This window comes from Danio rerio, chromosome 24 (genome assembly GCF_049306965.1).
Source record: "Danio rerio strain Tuebingen ecotype United States chromosome 24, GRCz12tu, whole genome shotgun sequence".
NCBI classification, from domain to species: domain Eukaryota; kingdom Metazoa; phylum Chordata; class Actinopteri; order Cypriniformes; family Danionidae; genus Danio; species Danio rerio.
The window spans coordinates 1,196,143-1,215,535 of record NC_133199.1 but is presented as its reverse complement, the minus strand read 5'-3'; the positions used below and the strand labels follow the sequence as shown (position 1 = coordinate 1,215,535).

The following is a 19,393-nucleotide window of genomic DNA, read 5'->3' as shown; positions in this document are numbered from 1 at the left end:
TGCCCAGAGTGAAGCATGTGGGGGATCAGTGATGGTTTGGGCTTCAATAACATGGCATTCCCTTGGCCCAATACTGGTGCTAGATTAGGGTCACTGCCAAGGACTGCCAAACCGTTCTGGAGGACCATGTGACCCAATAGTTAAAACACTGCATCCTGAAGGCGGTGCTGTGTATCAGGATGATAATGCACCAATATACACAGCAAGACTGTTGACAGAGTATATGATATATACTGCTTGCTTCAACCTTAACTCCTGCACAATATTCATCTTTAATACCTCTCTTGCACAATATCCTGCGCAACATTGTTCAGTCTCATGTAAAAGTACTTGTATAGTCTTATGTGTGTAGTTAAGTATGTTATAGTATATGTTAGTTATGCATCGTTTTTTATAGTAGCTCTTATGTCCAGTGTTGTGTTTGTATTTATGATTACTTTATGTAGCACTGTTGTCCTGATAGACACAACATTTCGTTCCTCTGTACGTCCACACATGCAGCAGTATGACAATAATGTTTGACTTGATATATATGGACAAATTATTTGCTTTAATATGTTTAAAAATGATATAATGTGTGTGTTGGTGTGTGTTCAGGTGTAATAAGGGTCGTGTGGGTCGTCAGTGTGAGTGCCGGAAGGATGAAGTGTCCACCGAGGATCTGGACAAGAACTGCCGCAAAGACAACGGCACCGACATCTGCAGCAACAACGGCGAGTGTGTGTGCGGGACCTGCGAATGCAAGAAGCGGGAGAATCCAGAGGAGCGATACAGCGGGAAATACTGCGAGTGCGACAACTTCAACTGCGACCGCTCCAACAACAAACTCTGCGGAGGTACAGGACCACTTACACTGTCCTGTTCACAGAAATACATGCAGTACTGCTGGCTGAGTCAGTGACAGAGGAGTCATTTCATTACTTATCAACTAGAAAATGTCAAGTAGGAGAAGTACTGTTCATTTTTAGGTTGCTTAATTGCAGTTAATTATGATGTGCCCATCGTAAATATGGTAAATAAATTCAGCAGTTCTGTATAAATCAAAGAAGCTGAGGAATTGTACAAAGAAGGTCACATTTGGCAAGACGATTTAGAAACAATGAGTTGAGTCAGAATTTAATGATTAATGCTGGTGAAAAATAGTTTGTGTTTTCATTTCTACTACACTGCCTGAGATAGCTGAATTTACTGTTTGATTAGATAAATTACACAAGCTGGATTCACTGGTCAGATGAGCTAGAAATGCAGCACACTGAGGACATCTGCTGGTTATAAGGGGTTAATGCAATAAGACAAGCATAAACTAAAACTAATCAGATTGTTATCGATTGCTGTGTGGACACAAATATAGTTGTCATTATAGTTATAGTTAGAATTATCATCTGTATAATTATCATCAATGATTTATACTTCAGTTTTGATTTAAGGTAGACTAATTGTGATTTCAGTGGGACTTTAATTTTGTATTTCAGTGAGATTTGGACTTCAGAGGACTTTAACTTTGATTTCAGTAGGACTATTATTTTGATTTCCGTGGGACTTTTATTTAGGTTTTACTGGGACTTTTATTTTGATTTCAGTGGGACTTTAATTTTGGATTTCAGTGAGATTTTGACTTCAGAGGACTTTGATTTTAGTGGGACTTTTATTTTGATTTCAGTGGGACTTTAATTTTGGATTTCAGTGAGATTTTGACTTCAGATGACTTTGATTTCAGTGGGACTTTTATTTTGATTTCAGTGGGACTTTTATTTTGATTTCAGTGGGACTTTAATTTTGATTTCAGTGGGACTTTAATTTTGATTTCAGTGAAATATTTCCTTCAGAGGCCTTTAATTTTAATTTCACTGGGACTTTTATTTTGATATCAGTGGGACTTTAATTTTGATTTCACTGGTACTTTTATTTTGATATCAGTGTGACTTTAATTTTGATTTCAGTGGGACTTTAATTTTGTATTTTAGTGTAATTTTGACTTCAGAGGACTTTAATTTTGATTTCAAGGTAATTTTGATTTCAGATAGATTTAGCGGTCATCTAATTTAGATTTTTATACCACTGGTGTGAGCAGCTCTGAACACTGAGCACATGCTAATATAATAACAGCACTGTTGTTGTCCTGCAGGTCACGGCCGCTGTGAGTGCAGGGTGTGTGTGTGCGACGCCAACTACACAGGCAGCGCCTGCGACTGCTCCCTCGACACCTCCACCTGTCTGGCCTCCAACAAGCAGATCTGCAACGGCCGGGGGATCTGTGAGTGCGGGACCTGCAGGTGCACAGACCCCAAGTTCCAAGGGCCCACCTGCGAGATCTGCCCCACCTGCCCCGGAGTCTGCACCGAACACAAGTCAGTGCTCATGCAGATAATACACCACCACTGCGCAGTCAAATAAACATAGTCATGCATGTGTTCATATTCTGTTGAAGTCAGAGTTATTAGCTATATATTAGTTATATTCTGAAAAAGAAATGCACAGAAGGGCAAATAATTTCAACTGTAATTAAATTGTGCAGGGAGTGTGTTCAGTGTCGTGCGTTCGGCACCGGAGAGAAGAAGGACACCTGTAAGCGCGACTGCAGCTACTTCAACCTGATCGAGGTGGAGGATCGAGACAAACTCCCGCAGCCGGTGCAGGCCTTTCCACTAATGCACTGCAAGGAGAGAGATGCGCGAGACTGCTGGTTCTACTACACATACGCCGTCAACAACAACACAGAGAAGGAGGTGCACGTCGTCAAGACCATGGGTGAGTCCACAAAATCACTATTAAATCCCTCTGAAATCATAACCTAAATTCCACTAAAAATTAAATTACAGTCCGTTTGAAATCAGAATGAAAATCCTGCTGAAATAAAAATAAAAGTTCCCCAGAAATCAAAATTAGAGTCTGTTCGAAATCAAAATAAAAATCCCCCTGAAATAAAAATAAGTCACAGTGAAATCAAAATTAGTCTACCTTAAATCAAAATCCCACTGAAATCCACTTTAAATCACCCTGTAATCAAAATCAGTGTACCCTAAATTAAAATTTAAATCATGACTAAAGTTCCCCTGAAATAAAAATTACAGTCCGTTTGAAATCAAAAGGAAAATCCCCCTTAAATAAAAATCTAAATGCCACTAAAATCCAAAATTAAAGTCCCCCTAAAATCAAAGCTAAGTCTGCCTAAAATCTAAATTAGAGTCGCTCAGAAATCATAACTAAGGCTCTACTGAAATCAACAATACAGTCCATTTAAAATCAAAATGATATTGATAAAAATAAAAATCAAATTCTTTGATATCAAAATAAGTCCATTTGAAGTCAAAATGAAAACCTCCTGAAATTAAAATTAAGTCTCAGAGCTAAAGTCCACTGAAATTAAAAATGTTGTGAAATCAAAATCCCACTGTAATCTTAAATTAAAGTCCCCCTGAAATCAAAATTAGTCTACCTTAAATCAAAATTAAAGTGCCCCTGAAATCAAAGCTGAGTCTACATGAAATCAAAATTTGAATCCCCCTGAAATCCTATTTAAAATTAAAAATTAAAGTAAAACAAAAGTTATATAAAATAATCATTTAAATAAAAGTCTCCATGAAAGCAAAATTAGAAAACCCCTGATATCAAGCTTAGTCTGTTTAAAATCAAAAATCCTAGTAAGGCCAAAGCTAAAGTCCATTTAAAACAAAATATCACTGAAATTCTAAATTAAGGTGCCTCTTAAATCGGAATTAGCTACCTTAAATCAAAATTAAAGTCCCCCTGAAATCAAAGCTGAGTCTACATGAAATCAAAATTTAAATCCCTCTGAAATCCTAATTAAAAATAAAATTAAAAATTAAAGTAAAACAAAAGTTATATAAAATAATAATTTAAATAAAAGTCTTAATGAAAGCAAAATTAGAAAACCCCTGATATCAAACTTAGTCTGTTTAAAATCAAAAATCCCAGGGAGCCCAAAGATAAAGTCCATTTAAAACAAAATATCACTGAAATTCAATATTAAAGTCCCCCTTAAATCAGAATTAGTCTACCTTAAATCAAAATTAAAGTCCCCCTGAGATCAAAATTAGATTAGGGCAATTGCGATCCTACAGTTAACATGAACATGATTACCAATAATAAGTGGTGACTGTTGCTGTGTTTTGTGATTGTCCAGAGTGTCCGCCGGGTCCAGATATCATCCCCATCGTGGCCGGTGTAGTGGCAGGAATCGTGCTGATCGGTCTCGCTCTGCTGCTCATCTGGAAGCTGCTCATGATCATCCACGACCGACGTGAATTCGCCAAATTCGAGAAGGAGAAGATGAACGCCAAGTGGGACACGGTAGGAGAGATATCACTGCTAAAACTGGAGCCAGATATCTGGGCCTGTATTAACGAAATATTTCATCCTACTGCTAAAAGTTTCAGCTCTGGGTATTTTCTTAAAGTCGACCTCTTTTTTTCGTACTGTGAGACGCAGTTTCAAGAGAAACAGAATATTAAATGACAGCAGTGGGCGTGGCTTTGTTTTTTTCCACTGCGAGCTGATTGGATGTAGTAGATAGAGAAAACGGTTTGGGGAGATTTATTTCAACCTAACAGACTCCTCCTCCTCACCATTTCTGTTTGATGTCAAAACTGACAGCTGGAGGGGCGTGGTTTAGTATGTTAGCCCCACCCAATACCTCAAACAGATGTAATCTTAAGAGGTTAACAGAAAACAAACAGGAAGTGCATTTTCAGGTATCAGTTCAAGATTATAAGAGTAAACTATTGTTTTTTATTAATGACATGCACAGATGAATTGCAAAACTAGCAATGAGAGCTAACAAAATCAATATGGTTAGCTCTGATTTCATGTGTACTTTAAGGGAACACGCCACCTTACACGTCTCACAAAGTTAAATAGCAGTCTTGAACCATTTTTGAATCCATTCAGCTGATTTCTTGTTCTGTCGGGGTCACTTTTAGCTTAGCTTAGCATAATGAATTGAAGTGAATTGGACCATTAGCATTTCGTTCAAAAAAAAAAGTTTTAATTATTTTCCTATATAAAGCTCGAGTCTTCTGTAGTTACATGTTGTAATAAAACCGACAGAAACTGAAAGGTGGCTATTTTCTTGGCCAATTTTACAAGAAACTTTACTTTTAATTTGGCACAATTAATACAAATACGATTAATGGGTAATTTAGTAATTAATATAAACAATTCTCTTTATAATTACTGTTTTTACATTACTGTGACGGTTGGCTGTAGTGTTGGGGTAGGGGTAGACGTTAATAAAATAAAGTTAATGGGTAAGTTAGTAAATAATAGAAATAATTCTGGTTATAATTACTGTTTTTACAGTAATATTAGGAGTAGGTTAAGTGTTGGAGTAGGTGTAGACAATTATTGAGTAACTTAATAAACAATATAAATAATTCTCATTAATGTCCGACCTCAGCTGCATCCCTTCTAGCAACAACCGCTGTTCAGTGTGTCAAAAATCAGAGACTCACTGCTGCCTTCTGCTGGTCACTATTAAGACCACAGTTGAGTTTACTGTCCTCATGATCATAATACTTGCAGTGTTTACTTTTGTCAGCACAATCTTACATTAAATAAAGCATTAAAATAAAAATAGCATTAAAATAAAAGCCAGCTGTCTGTTCAGTGTTCAGATTCAGCTGGAAATAAGACACAGAACTGAAGCTGTTGTAAATAAATCAAGCACAGTACTCAACACTTTGTACTTGCAGATAAAATAACATTCACAAATTAAAAGATAACAGAAATGTAGTTTAAAGAGAGACCGTGTGTTACTGAATGCTTTCCGAATGCTTGTCATAATGATGTTCGTTTAGAATAATCACCTTTTTAAGCTAATCTCAGATAAATACACAACATACACCGTTCAGAAGATATGAAGTTATATCGTAACTAACTGTAAATGTTTTAGTTTATTGAGCAGGACCTTCAATCATGATAAAAATACATTAATATAATATTACAAAATTACAAAATTAATTACAAAATTAAGAGGTTAAAAAGCACTCAAAGTATATATGACCAAAACAAAACATTCAATTTACATATACTTTATTGCTTTAAAGTGCATCATTTTTGTAAGAACAGATTTATTTTTAGCATTTTAAAGATATACCTACTTTAAAAGTGAACTTCTCCTCTCAGGGCTGTTTTAGGCTCATGCTACTAATAAAATTACAGTATTTAAGGTTGATTTAATACACATTTAGTGGTGTTACTACAATCTAATTCATTATATTCCAATAAAAATGCTTCATTTCACAATTAACTGGTGACTTGCAGGGTTTTTTTATGGCTACAAGTACACTCCTTTGTTGGTAATGTTTTATACCATGTTTTATAGTATTATACTAGCATTCTGTATTAATAGAGCTCTTGACTTCATCCTCATGCATATTTACACTTGATTCTATTATTGATTTGATATTTCAATTTGCATGTTTCTCCTCTTCCCTTCATGCTCATGAAATCTGTCCACTCTTAAAGAGCCCCTATTATACATTAAAAAGGGTCATATTTCGGTTGTATGGGTCTCCAACAACGTACTGATGTGCATGCAAGGTCAAAAAACACTTCCATGGTCTTATAATAGGAATTTATTTTTACCTAATTATCCCAGCGACTCCTGTATGATTCGTTCAGCGATTCATGTGTTGCTTTGTTGATTTATCTGCGCTGATTGGACCGATGACAGCCTGTTGCGATTGGTCGACAGCGTTCAGCGCGAGACAGTAAAATGTCCAGCATGGTTTGTCAAGCCCCTGGGTTGCCAACATTGGTATAGGATCCGATCTAAGCCCAAAACACGCTTCATAGTAAGCTTACTCAACAGTGTTATTCAGGCACCTCACCCCCGAAAGCAGTGCAGTTAAACACCAGCATATTGCTCTATTCTTAACCATGACACACATTCAGTATTAATCCACACAGCAGCAAAAGCTGGAATATTCTGAAGCTTGACCGCTGCACGTGTGTAGGAGCAGCTGACGGTGGCCAAAGCAGCGACAAACGGCAGTGGAACGCCAGCTCACAAACACATTTAAATCAGTAAACAAAGCCGCACGCGTCGCGTTTTCAACGTGTCTTTAGACGCGATTTGAGAATAAAGTTTAACCAGATACATTGCAAACGGTTACAAGTAACAAAACACATTTAAATACATCATTTCCAAGCTAGAGAAATCAAGGAGACGACCATTTACTTACACTTATGAAATGTGTCATGGGCCAGATCTGATTTCATTAATTATCTTACTAGCTGTAGATCATTTCTATTTGCAGTCGTTGCTGTGGCACCTCTTGTGTGAAGTGTTATATGTTCTCAGGGCTTACCTGTACTCTGCTTTGCCCAACAATCACATCTCCAGCCAGGGGATCCTCACCAGCGCTCCTCCTCAGCGTGCAGCAGGCTGCCTTTGTTTGACTGTGCCTAATAAACTGGCCTTAATTTCCTCGCACCCCTGGTGTATTGTCTATCCCTTACAAAATGGAGGAAGAAATGAATCCAGGAGCTGTGTACTAAAGTTCCTGTCGAGCTCTGTCAAAGTCTCATGCATCAGTAGACTTTTCTGATCCTTCCTTTAACAAACGAATGAATCGCCCATTGTAAGTGTTAGATTGATGAAGCACTCCTTTCCCTCACACTTCCAATAACATCCAAGTAAGCAGAGTGTCTTCATGACTCTTCAGGATCTGTTTGTGTTTGCTGCTGTGTTTGTGGGCGGCGCCGCATGTTTAAATTTTCCCAGGTTTGCGCGCACAACAGTTAAGCGGGGCTTCTGTTTCGTAGCTACGTCACTCCAAAGACTCTTTATAAAGACGCTTTAAAAACTGTCCACTTTCAGATTTAAGCCTTAGCTGGATAGTTCACTTCACTTAGAGCTGTGTTACACACTACAAGGAAGCTCATTCTCAAAAACCCATAATACAGGCTCTTCACAAATAAAGCTTCTTTACTGACATTGATGATTGATAACATTCACGTGCATTGCACTGTACGGTTGGCATCAATTAAGAAGCTTTATTTTTTTAAGAGTACCTATCTGTTTGTTCTCCACTTGTTGTCCATCATTTCCTCTCTCCTGTTGAGCTTCATCTGTTCTTGATCTGTTTTCTGTCCTTCTCCACTCTCAGACAGAGAATCCAATTTACAAGAGCCCCATTAATAAATTCCAGAACCCAAACTATGGACGTAAAGCTGCGGCTCTATGAGTTTGTACATCTGTCCTCTCTCTGCATGGCCTTTCTTCTGTCTGTGTGTGTGTATGCGTGCGTGCGTGCGTGAGTCTGCGCGCACACCTGAGTGTGTGCACCTGGTTGTGTGCGCATGTGGCCGAGTGTGCACATGTGAGTGTGTGTGCGTGTGTAAATTGCATGTGTCAGCGTGTGTGTGTGTGTACATGTGTGTGTTTCTGAAGCTCACAGCTTTTCTTCCATCATTTACAATCAGTTTTTTTCCCCAATTTGCCAGCAAGACATTTTTAATAATCTAAACCAGGGGTTCTCAACTGGTTTGGCCATGGGACCCACATTTTTACATGGTCATCAAGCCGCGACCCAAATTTTTAGGAATTATAATATAATTTTAGAAATTATAATTCAGTTGTATTTATTTGTTAACATAAACAAGTAGTGACAGATAAATCATAAGAAAAAATCATAAGATTATCATAAGATAAATCATAATATTACAAAGTAAAAACAACAAATACTGTAAACAGTGGTTAGGGTAAGGAAAGGTTCAGTTACCATGAACTAAACTGAACTGTTAATAAAACACGTTTTCTGGTTTCTAAATGTTGTTTTAAGTTAGAAAGTTTCATTCTCTCTTAATAGAGCACCTCACTATGATACACTGAGGCTTTAAGTCTTTTTTTGTCTTCAATATATGTAAATCCATAATTAACATATTTGTTGCTATAATTAAATGAAATTTCACATTTCAAACGGTAGAATTGTTGCGTGTGCATTTCAAAATAAAAGTCCGGTATAAGCAAATTAAGTTAAATGAATATTTTGTTGTTGTTTTTTTTGACCACACACTCCACGACCCACTGAAAATGTTCCAAAGTGGGTCGTGACCCACCAGTTGAGAAACACTGATCTAAACTATGATAAAGTGCCATATGTTCACTTACTCTTGCATATGTTAATAAGTACAGGTCAGAATGAGTGTGTTGAGACATCGTTAATAACACTTATGTGAAAATATAGATACAGTTGAAGACAAAGGTATTTGCTCTCCTGTGTAACAAACAACAACAAAAATAGTTTTAATAACTCATTTCTAATCACTGATTTCTTTTCTCTTTGCCATGATGACAGCACATAATATTAGACTAGATATTCTTCAAGACACTAGTATTCAGCTTAAAGTGACATGTAAAGGCTTCACTAGGGTAAAGTTAGGGTAATCAGGTAAGTCATTGTATAACAGTGGTTTGTTCTGTTGGCAATCAAGCAATCATTTTGACATGTGCAGTTTTTTAGCATTTATATTTATTATTTTTTGTTATTCCAGCCTAAAACTAAAAGAAATAGGACTTTCTCCAGAAGAACAGTATAATATGAAGGACTTTAAACTTTGAAGAATAATTACAATTTCACATGAGGAGGGCTCATATTTACTTCCATTCTTGATTCAAAATCCTGATTATTTCTGAAGTGAGTTTTAAGTGTTCTGTAAAAACCACTAATCAGCTTCAGCATGAGCTTCTGAAAGTGTTGTGTTATATTCAATCAGCGTTTGACTTCATGTTTTGAAGTAATATTTGTTTATAATATTATTGAAAAGCTTCAGAATATCTGTTTGTTCACCAATAAATGTCATATAGCTGCATGTTCTGTGGTTTTCAGGATTATTGCACTCGAGTGTGTTATGTTTAAGGATATTGTGAGACTGAATTACGCATTCTTATGTTTAATTTTTGGCTTTGTCTGGCAGGGAGAAAACCCCATCTACAAGAGCGCCGTCACAACTGTGATCAACCCCAAATACGAAGGCAAATAATGGCCATCAGAATCACTCACCAGGATGTTTGGCAAGGGATGGGTGTGCGGATTTCCTCCCTATTTCTTTATTTTCTCATTCGTTTAGATCAATACTAGGAAGTTGTATTTCATGTCCGCCTCTCATCCCTTGCAAACCTGTACAGTCTGTATAGTCTTTTAACTTTCATTGGTTTTCCTTCTTTTACACCCTGTGCACATTCACGCAATCTCTCAATTCAGAACCGACAGATATCTGTGCCTTTGCATAAAGCTTTATATAAAAGGGATCCTTAAAAATCCAGACTTAGTGGAAATACAGGCCTACAGTATTGAAAAACATGCAATGCATTGCTCCAGGTACGTTTCGTTGTACGTTTCAGATGACAAATCCACTAGAGGGCGGAAGATTTTTGGAAATTTACATAAGTTAAGGCCACAGTGCAGTTAATTTTTATTCTTAAAAAATAAGTTTAAAGGTGCTCTGACTCTCCTAAAGCATAAAAACACCCTAATATGTGCAGATATTTCAGAAACATGCTCAGTGAACATTCCTGTTTATCTGAAATGCAATGCTGAAGTCAGATATTCTGCTTTGAACTTGTCCGTTACGTCGTTTGTCTTTGTTTTGGTCTCTTTAACCCACCCAGTATAGCCACGTCTATTTCAGAACCCCGGGTTGCCAGATGGTGGAAAACACCGTATTTGATTCATTCAGTCAGAAGGCTCTCAAAGCATGCGTCTGTGACTGAAATACGACGTCTGGTGGACAGTAGCAGACTCCAAAATGAGACGCAGAGTTCCACATGAGGTTATTAGTTAGCAAATAATATAAATATAACAAATGTAAGCATTAGGTGAGCAGGTTACATTGTAACCCGTGTCCTAACAACACGCTATTTGAGGAGATGGGCAGTGATAAGCAATGGGCTATATGCACACAGACTTCTCATTTTCAGCCTAATTTCAGTCTTTCCATTAGAAAATTGTCATGTTTAAGATCTGATTTCTTTAAAAATCAGCAATCTTCACTGCCTGTTAGATATACGATATGATGTGGGTCTCAGATCAGACTAGAAGCTCTGCATTAAACTCCGTTTAATATATGACCGGTTATTTTACCCCAGTATTTTCAATGGAATTTCTGCGCTCGCCTGTTGCTACTGACGGTGCTAGCGGTTACAACGGTCTTTCAGCTCGTTTTACGCTTCAAAGACTAAACGAATGCTTAAGTCTATTTAACTGAATGAATTGTAATTACATTCCAACATCGATGCTGTATAAACAACCTTGTGAAATTGAAACTACTCACATTAAGCTTTCACCAGAAGTTTATCATCGGCTTTGAAACTTTAGCTGTGCACTGAGCCCATTAGATTAAACATCGTACGATGCCGAAATGGGGAGGTTTATAATCTAATGAATACATATTAAACCTTTTAACATGATTGAATGTAGATGCTGAATCACTGATATGTGTTGGTTTGCACCTTGCAGTCTCAGTTCTGAAGTTCAGTTGTTGGTTAGGACAAAAGCCTCTTTAGTAATATGAAGCATATTCCTTATATCACGTGCCGTTGCTTTTAGTTAAAACATGGTTTAAATCAGCCTTTGTTGGTGTCGTCAATCTGGCAACCTGCTCTTGTGTGTGTGTGTTTTGAACCAGGGGTGCAATACCTTGTTCAACCACTGGGTGTCAAACTTACATACTGCACCTTTAAGTAACATTAAACTGCATTCTAGCAAATCACTGACCTGAACCCAACCAATAGTGTTTTCAAAAGCAGATGGAAGAGAAAAGTGCACTGTGACCGCATAGTTTTACATTAAAATAATGCGTTATTCATCAATAATATGTCCCTGTAAATATCATTAGTGTGAAAAGCAACAAAAGCTGTCATCATAGTGTTTATTTTACCTACACTCTCAGAAATAAAGGTACGTGAGCTGTCACTGGGGTGGTACACTTTCAAAAGAAACACTTTTGTACCTTAAAGGTCCATATTAAAACCTCAAGGGTACATAATAGTACCTAAAAGGTACAAAAGTGTTCCTCTTAAAATTTTGAGGTACTAATATTTACTTTTGAGGTACCAATATGGACCCGTTAAGTACAAACCTTTTGAAAAGGAACCACCCCAGTATCAGCTCGCCTACCTTTATTTCTGACAGTGTAGAAACCGCAGTCAAACTTATGCAAAAAGTCGATTTTTATGGTTTCCTGAAGGATGCATTTCCAATAAGCCTGTGTTGAATCCCTTATCATCACCCAAAAAAATCATTGAAGCTGATCAAATGCAATTTTAAACCATCGTCTAGTTGTTAGTTTTTATTCTGTCCTGCTTTATCAGTCATATGTTGCCGTATGTGTTTGTTTTTCTGAGCTGATGAATGTTTGGTTTGAGCATCTATGCATACTCGTTTACCCTCAGATCTTGCATTTCATGCCAAAAAAAGCCTTGTTTTTTTAGACTGTGCAAACAGAAATGTATTTCTCTCTTATTGTTGCTCTTAGAAGATCATCTCGTGGTCATTATGTGTATTTTACATGTTATGAAGAATTATATGTTGAATTATTATGTGACTCTTGATGAGTATAAGTGTAAATCCTGTCGTTTTGTTGCCCATAAAGTGTAGAAAATCCAAATATCCTTATACTTTCATTAGAAATGAGTATGATTATTGACAACTACAACTGAAGATGAACCAAGTCAAGTTGTAATTTGCATATTTGAAGTCAGATGAAGCTACAAACGGGCTTTTTGAGGGTTGTAATTGGAGAAAATGAAGAATTCGAGTGTAAACAGTTTACTCAGTGGTACATCAGCCCTGTAGCTTTACTTATTTTAATAATAATAATAGATCGAGGCTCACTTTTTTTTTTATAGATTTTGGTTCACAAAGTATTTCATCCATTCATTTTCTGTTCGACTTTGAAATATTGTTTGTCGTGATCTAAATATATTCATAAATATTGAAGTAGTTTGAGGTTATAATGAGATTCAATTGCAGTGCTTCATGGAAGTGGGCGGAGCTAAAGATCTCTTGACGTGCTTAACTCTCTGATTGGTGGACTTGCGCGCACAGCATCTTGGGTAATGTAGTTTTCCCACCTCAAATTCTACTATTGAACACTGTATTGATTATTTTAGGAAAAAGTTGAATTCATGTGAACTGATGAGTATATACCTTCAGTTAAAAACTGTGGGGAAAATGAATGGAGGATTTGCTTCCTGAACCAGACTCTTGTGCTAAATTGAACATATGTAGTAACATTTCAGGCATTTAAAACCCGAATCACTCACAAAATATGATCAAGCTAGAAAAGAAATGATTTGATTGCCTGCCCCGACAGCCAGTGTATTCGCTTGAGGATGTTTTAAGTGCCTTTATTTCTCAATATTGCAGTTTTTGAATTTATTTATTAAAACTAAATCTAAATAACCGGTGTTATGTCTTTCTTTCACACTGTAGTGGTGGTAGACATCCAACATGGACAGATTGACGGACAGTCAGTCAGACAGATGGTTGGATAGAAATGTGGATAAATAGGATGGATGGATGAGTAGATAGATACCTTAGCGGATGGATGGATGGATGGAGAGTTGGACAGCTATGTTATTTTTTTCCCCGTTAAATGCATATTAATAAACATACATGCAACCACAGGCTCTCACATGTATGTTTATTTATATGTAATTAACATTAAAATAAATATAAAAATTGCCTATATTAAATATAATCTAGTAAATATCAATATATCAAGATAAGCAGTGCTTATGGCCTGTATATCTTAAGTCATTGGCCATTCTGACAGCGCATGGACCAACAGAGGGCAGCAGCGGATTACAAATAACGTTACAGGTAAAGTCTAGAAGGGATACAGCTCGCATCAATATAGCATCATTTTTGTGACCCTATACAGAAATAATTTATATTTTTACATTGCTGTGAGGGTTATGGTGGGGATAGGCGTTAATAAAAACAATTTAATGGGTAATTTAATTAATAATGTAAATAATTGTAAGTATAACTACCGTTTTTACATTAATGAAGGCTAGGTTTAATAACGTTAATATTCACTTTACACGTAAAACTAGCTGACATTAAACGGGGAAAATACCTTTAAAGCTAGGAAGTTAATGTTTTATTTACTTCACCCTTTATTAGGAAGTTAATGCGGACTTTTAAGTTTAGTCATTACTCAAGCGCTTCCGGTGAACGGTCATATACTATACAAAGCCACGTTTAAGCTCTGATATCTTTAAAAATCACTGATCTTCACTGTCTGATTGAGCTACGAATTAAAGTTGGTCTCAGACCATACAAGAAGCACTGCATTAATTTACAATGGACCGCGTCATGTCTTTAAAATATGGACATTAATTTTACCACAGTATGTTCAATGCTAGCCTGCCTTCCCGGATGACGCTAGCTTTAAAACGTTTTCTATCTCGTTTTACGCTTGGAAAAACGAAATAAATGCTGAAGTTCATTTAACAGAGTATATTTTAATCTCATTACAACATCAATAATGTTAAAGGAACCGTATGAAATTGAAAACAGTCACATAAACCTTTCACCTGAGGTCTATTGGTGCCTGTAAAACACTAGTAGTGCATATAGATCATAGATAGCTATTTTCAAAGCATGTAGTTGATGCTAATGTTTCAGCTGTAAGGCATCAAACTCGATTGCTCTAGGGCTGCAGCTCAAATTGAACACACCTGATGCACTAATCAAATTGATCAAGACCTCCAGGTGTGATTAGGAGCTGAGTTTGAGATCACGGCTTTAAAGTAAGCAAATGCATGTCTACAAGACTCTAGGTCAATTCTGACAATTGAACACACCTGATCCAGCTAATCAAGGTGATCAAGACCACCTGCTGTGATTTGGAGCTGATGTGAACCTGCTGGAGTTGAGTTAGAGATGATGGCTGAAGGTTAGCAAATTCATGTCTACAAGACTCTGAATTAGTCCTGACAATTAAACACACCTGATCCAACTAATCAAGGTGATCGAGACCACCTGCTGTGATTTGGAGCTGATGTGGCCCTGCTGGAGTTGAGATTGAGAGCACTGCCTCCATTAAGGTAAGTAAACTCATGTGTATAAGACTCTGGATTATATCTAACAACTAAACTCTTTAATTCTAACACACAATGTTATCTCCAACCCCGAAGCAAATTTAACTATTTCTAGGTTTTAATAGTTGTTTGCTTATAGAGCTTAAAGGAGCTTAGAGCAGTTTTGGTTGTGTTTTAACTCAGGCAAATAGTGTTTCTAGAAGCTGATGCATATTATATTAAGCTTTTTAAATTCTTATTATATTAGGATTTTATTCTGGTAGAAATTATGTCACAACTAACTTAGACCATGGGGGCGAATTAACATTCATGCAGTTTAATAGCAGACATATTGATTCATATCGCTTGTAGAAATTTCTGGTTTATTAGAGAGGGGAAAAGTTATTTTCAGTTTAAAAGTTTAAAAGAAAAGTTATAAATACTAAGTTCTAAATAGATTTGTTAAAAGTATTTTTAAATGCAGAGTTAAAATTTATTTCTTTACTGTTGTAATTAGAAGTGTAATGTAATTTAAATGTAATTTAATCACCTTTAGTCAATTGTATTTTAAAAAAAAAAAATTGTTTTATAATGTTCAGTATTGATTTTGTTTAACTTTAACATGTGAAATTTAAGATTGGATATTTAGTTTGAAAACAGTTGAGAAAAAAAAACCCATACAAGATGCTTTATTACAGCACAAATCTCAAACTCCATTCCTGGAGGGCTGCAGCACTGCACAGTTTTGCTCCAACTTTAAATCAAACACATCAAGGTGTAATGAGATCAGCGTTGGAGCAAAACTGTGCAACATAGCAGCCCTCCAGGAATGGAGTTGAGACTCATTACAGCATAGGTGTCCTCAGTACAGGAGTCCTGCTGAGTTTAGCTCCAACACCTGCTAGGAAATATCTAGTAAGATACCAATTAGCTGGTTCAGGTGTTTGAATAGGGTTAGAGCTAAATTCTGCAGGACACCGACCCTCCAGGATAGAGCTTGGACACTTCTGCATTACAGCAATTGAAATAAGTCAAACAATTGTGATCATCCTTTGTGGATGGATTGCCCACACAAGTAATGCAGAACCAGCAGTCGCATCAAATCTGGAAAAGAGATCAGATAAATGTTAATTTTTGCTTGTCAAGAAGATTACAAGTCATTAAAAAGCTCAATAACATGCATGTTGATTATATACCAGATTGGTGGAGGGGTGTTGAAGCGAGGTCCAATCTGTATCAGTCAACATCCCCCAGTGCACTGAAGTAGATGGCATAATCAATGAGGTGTTCTGCAAACACGGAAGAATGGAGAAAATTAACTGCCAAGCATAAGATTATACACATGTTAAGGTCTCAAATGAGGATTGATTTCATATTTACCTTTTATTAAATGTAACTGAGAACAATATGTCGAAAGAGCTACAGGTCAAGTCATGTCTCAGTTCTTGCTCCATTTCGTGATGGTCAACCAAGGACACAAATGTATTGGCTTCCACTGTTGGCCTGGTGACTTCACCAATGTCCATGCCAGCAGTTCTAGAGACTTGTCCACCTTAAATAAATTGGAAAGTTAAAACATTTACATTCATACATAGTTTAAAACCAAAGCACAAATCTTTGTATTTCGGCTTCTCTCTGCACGTCTCACCTCAGTGTTGTGTTGAGGAATGGTGAAGTTGATCTAATGAAGTTGCCTTAATGGTTAAATAAGCTGCAATGACAAACAAACATTTAAATAGATCCATTTAAATTGAACAGGGGAAAATAAGATTAGAACCTCTTACCGTCAAGGGTTTTTACTTCTTTACTAAATCACAGCTTTGCAAAAATCATCTCCTTGAGCTTACCAGCAACATGGAAACTGGAGAACATGCATATTACACATCTCTGGTCCACTTTCACCCCTAAAGGAGAAGCGCCTGAATGTGCATGCATTCTGGTCAAGTTCACCAGCATGTGCAGTCCTTCAAAAGGCAGCGCTCTCTCCATCTCCCCATTTTATATCTGAGCTATTTAATTGCTTAATTGATTACAAAGGAACTGAAACCAATTACTTTGATTTTGTTGCCCAATTACAATTAAAACATCATGATCTCCACACTTGCATATTGCATGCAGAATTTATCTATAAGAATAACAATTGAATAGCCTGTGCTTTGTAATGCACAGCCTATATTTAATCTGTGCCAGTCATAAATTTAGTGTCATATAACTTATTTTATATATTTTAAATGTTATATATGCTAATGTGTCAATAAGCTAGACACATTGTTTAAAGTTAATAGTAAATAAGATGTATTACAGCTGTGTATTGAAACTTTATAACAGATTTCTGAAGGCTCGTTTGTAAAGGCAGATTTATGATGCTTATAAATAAAAAACTAAACATTGTGATTATTTTATTATGCAGTAGAGCAAGACATTTAAATGTCGCAGCAATGAATTTGTCCTTTTTCTTTTCCCGTATTTCCAGTTGTAGTTGAGTTTGCACGTGCTGTGAGCGGTAATGTTGCCAAATCCGTAGTTTTCCCTTGGAATTCCAACATACGAGCCACAAAGACGTTAAATCACTAGTTGCTCGCATTTTGTTAAACGGATCTGGCAACCCGGTTAGTAAACACACGAGCTGTCATTTATGACGCTCATTACGTGCAAACGCTGGTTTGCCGCGCAAAAAATCTAAGAAATCAAAAGAAAACAAAATGGCGGCACCTAAAGTTGTTTGCTAACCCCAAATATGAATACCTACTGTGTGATTAGCAGTCTATGGCTAGCTAACAGCATTAAACAATGGACAAACACAAACGTAGAGTATTAAAAATTAAAAACTACCCAAAACAGACAGTTTTTATGTGTGTCTGTGTCATCTAGTAGGAATGAACTGATGTTAAAGCACCATCTCAGAGAACAGACTGTCAGGACTAAACCCCATGAACAACGTCACTGGATTTGCTGGGAAAGAGGCCTTAAAGACAAAACAACAGAAATGAGTGAGTAGCTTTGTGTGTTTACGTTTTGGGCTGCTGTATCTGTACTGTTTATGTTTGGATGGAGTAGGTTCACTAAGCCAGCCTAGGCTGGTTTTAGAGGTTTTTTTTAAGAGTCATTTCCAGCCTGGTCTTAGCTGGTCAGGCTGGGAAATGACCATCTGGACATAGCTGGTTTAGGCTGAGCTCCCAGTCTTGCTAGGCTGGTCAAGCTGGTTTTAGCTGGTCATCTCGCAGCCTGACTAGTTAAGACCAGGCTGTAAATGACAGAAACCAGCCTAAAAATGGCCAAAACCCCTCTAAAACCAGGCTGGTTGACCAGCGAAAACCAGCTAACGACCTAGGCTGGTTTAAACTGGATATTTCAGCAGGGATGTTGACAGAGTTAAGGTAAATTCGGTTTTATATTCCTCCAGTGACATTTGTGTGTGTCTGTGTCTGTGTGTGTGTGTGTGTGTGTGTGTGTGTGTGTGTGTGTGTGTTTCAAGATGAGCAAAACAGACTACATGTACTAAACACCATGGACACCGTGACTGAATTTGCTGAAAAAGGCCCTGAAGAAGCAGAAGAATACAGCTAAATGAGTGAGTAGCTTTGTGTGTTTACCCTTTGGGCCGCTGTGCCTGTACTGTTTATGCTTTAATGCAGTTGGTTTATTACTGACATTGGCTTATTGAGGTAAATTTGGTTGTATTTTTGTCCAGTGACAACATGTCACACTCCCTGTATTGTTTACTGTGGTACTTTGAATATTCAGACTGAAATTACATGTCACTTCAAGAAACATTAGCACTCTCCAGTACTTTAATGCTGGTTATATGACTTCATTATTCAGAATTGGCAATGAATACTTGTCTAAAATTATATTATTATGGAGGAAGTCAGTATATGGTCAATATGGCGGCACCAACAGCTGTTTGCTAACCCAAAACAAGAAGACCGACTGTGTGATTAGCAGACTATGGCTAGCTAACAGCATTAAACAATGGACAAACATAAAAGTGGGACATTAACAATGAAAACTACCCAAAATAGACAGTTTTGTGTGTGTGTGTAAACTTGTAGGAATGAACTGATGTCAAAGATGAGCAAAACAAACTGCATGTACTAAACACCATGGACACCGTGACTGAATATGCTGAAAAAGGCCCTGAAGAAGAAGAACAATACACCTAAATGAGTGAGTAGCTTTGTGTGTTTACCCTTTGGGCCGCTGTGCCTGTACTGTTTATGTTTTAATGCAGTTGGTTTATTACTGACGTTGGCTTATTGAGGTAAATTTGGTTGCATATTCGTCCAGTGACAACTTGTGACGCAACATATATTGCTTACTGTGGTACTTTGAATATTC

The 19,393-nt window shown here is 36.9% G+C and overlaps 1 protein-coding gene and 2 long non-coding RNA genes across 8 annotated transcripts in view; 2 read left to right on the top strand and 1 right to left on the bottom strand.

Annotated features, from left to right (window-relative positions):
- Positions 1–13,430, top strand: part of itgb1a (integrin, beta 1a) — a 46,923-nt gene extending 33,493 nt beyond the window's left edge. For 2 of the 5 annotated variants that reach the window (XM_017353835.3, XM_017353834.3), the window contains exons 12-17: positions 598–836; positions 2,126–2,348; positions 2,516–2,748; positions 4,145–4,311; positions 8,133–8,210; positions 9,943–13,430. In XM_017353835.3, the coding sequence (XP_017209324.1) occupies positions 598–836; positions 2,126–2,348; positions 2,516–2,748; positions 4,145–4,311; positions 8,133–8,210 (940 nt within the window). In that variant the 3' untranslated portion in view covers positions 9,943–13,430. 5 annotated transcript variants of the gene reach the window in all.
- Positions 13,431–15,404: 1,974 nt separating this feature from the next.
- Positions 15,405–17,035, bottom strand: si:dkey-192l18.10. Its single transcript, NR_170154.1, is given in 5 exon segments — positions 15,405–16,159; positions 16,252–16,344; positions 16,436–16,607; positions 16,704–16,766; positions 16,840–17,035. It is a non-coding gene; the product is annotated as a si:dkey-192l18.10 (long non-coding RNA).
- A 701-nt stretch (positions 17,036–17,736) lies between these two features.
- si:dkey-192l18.12 overlaps positions 17,737–19,393 on the top strand; it is a 79,545-nt gene continuing 77,888 nt past the window's right edge. For both annotated transcript variants that reach the window (XR_012399645.1, XR_012399646.1), the window contains exons 1-3: positions 17,737–18,045; positions 18,531–18,626; positions 19,108–19,222. This is a non-coding gene — a long non-coding RNA (si:dkey-192l18.12). The remainder of the gene's footprint in view (positions 18,046–18,530; positions 18,627–19,107; positions 19,223–19,393) is intronic.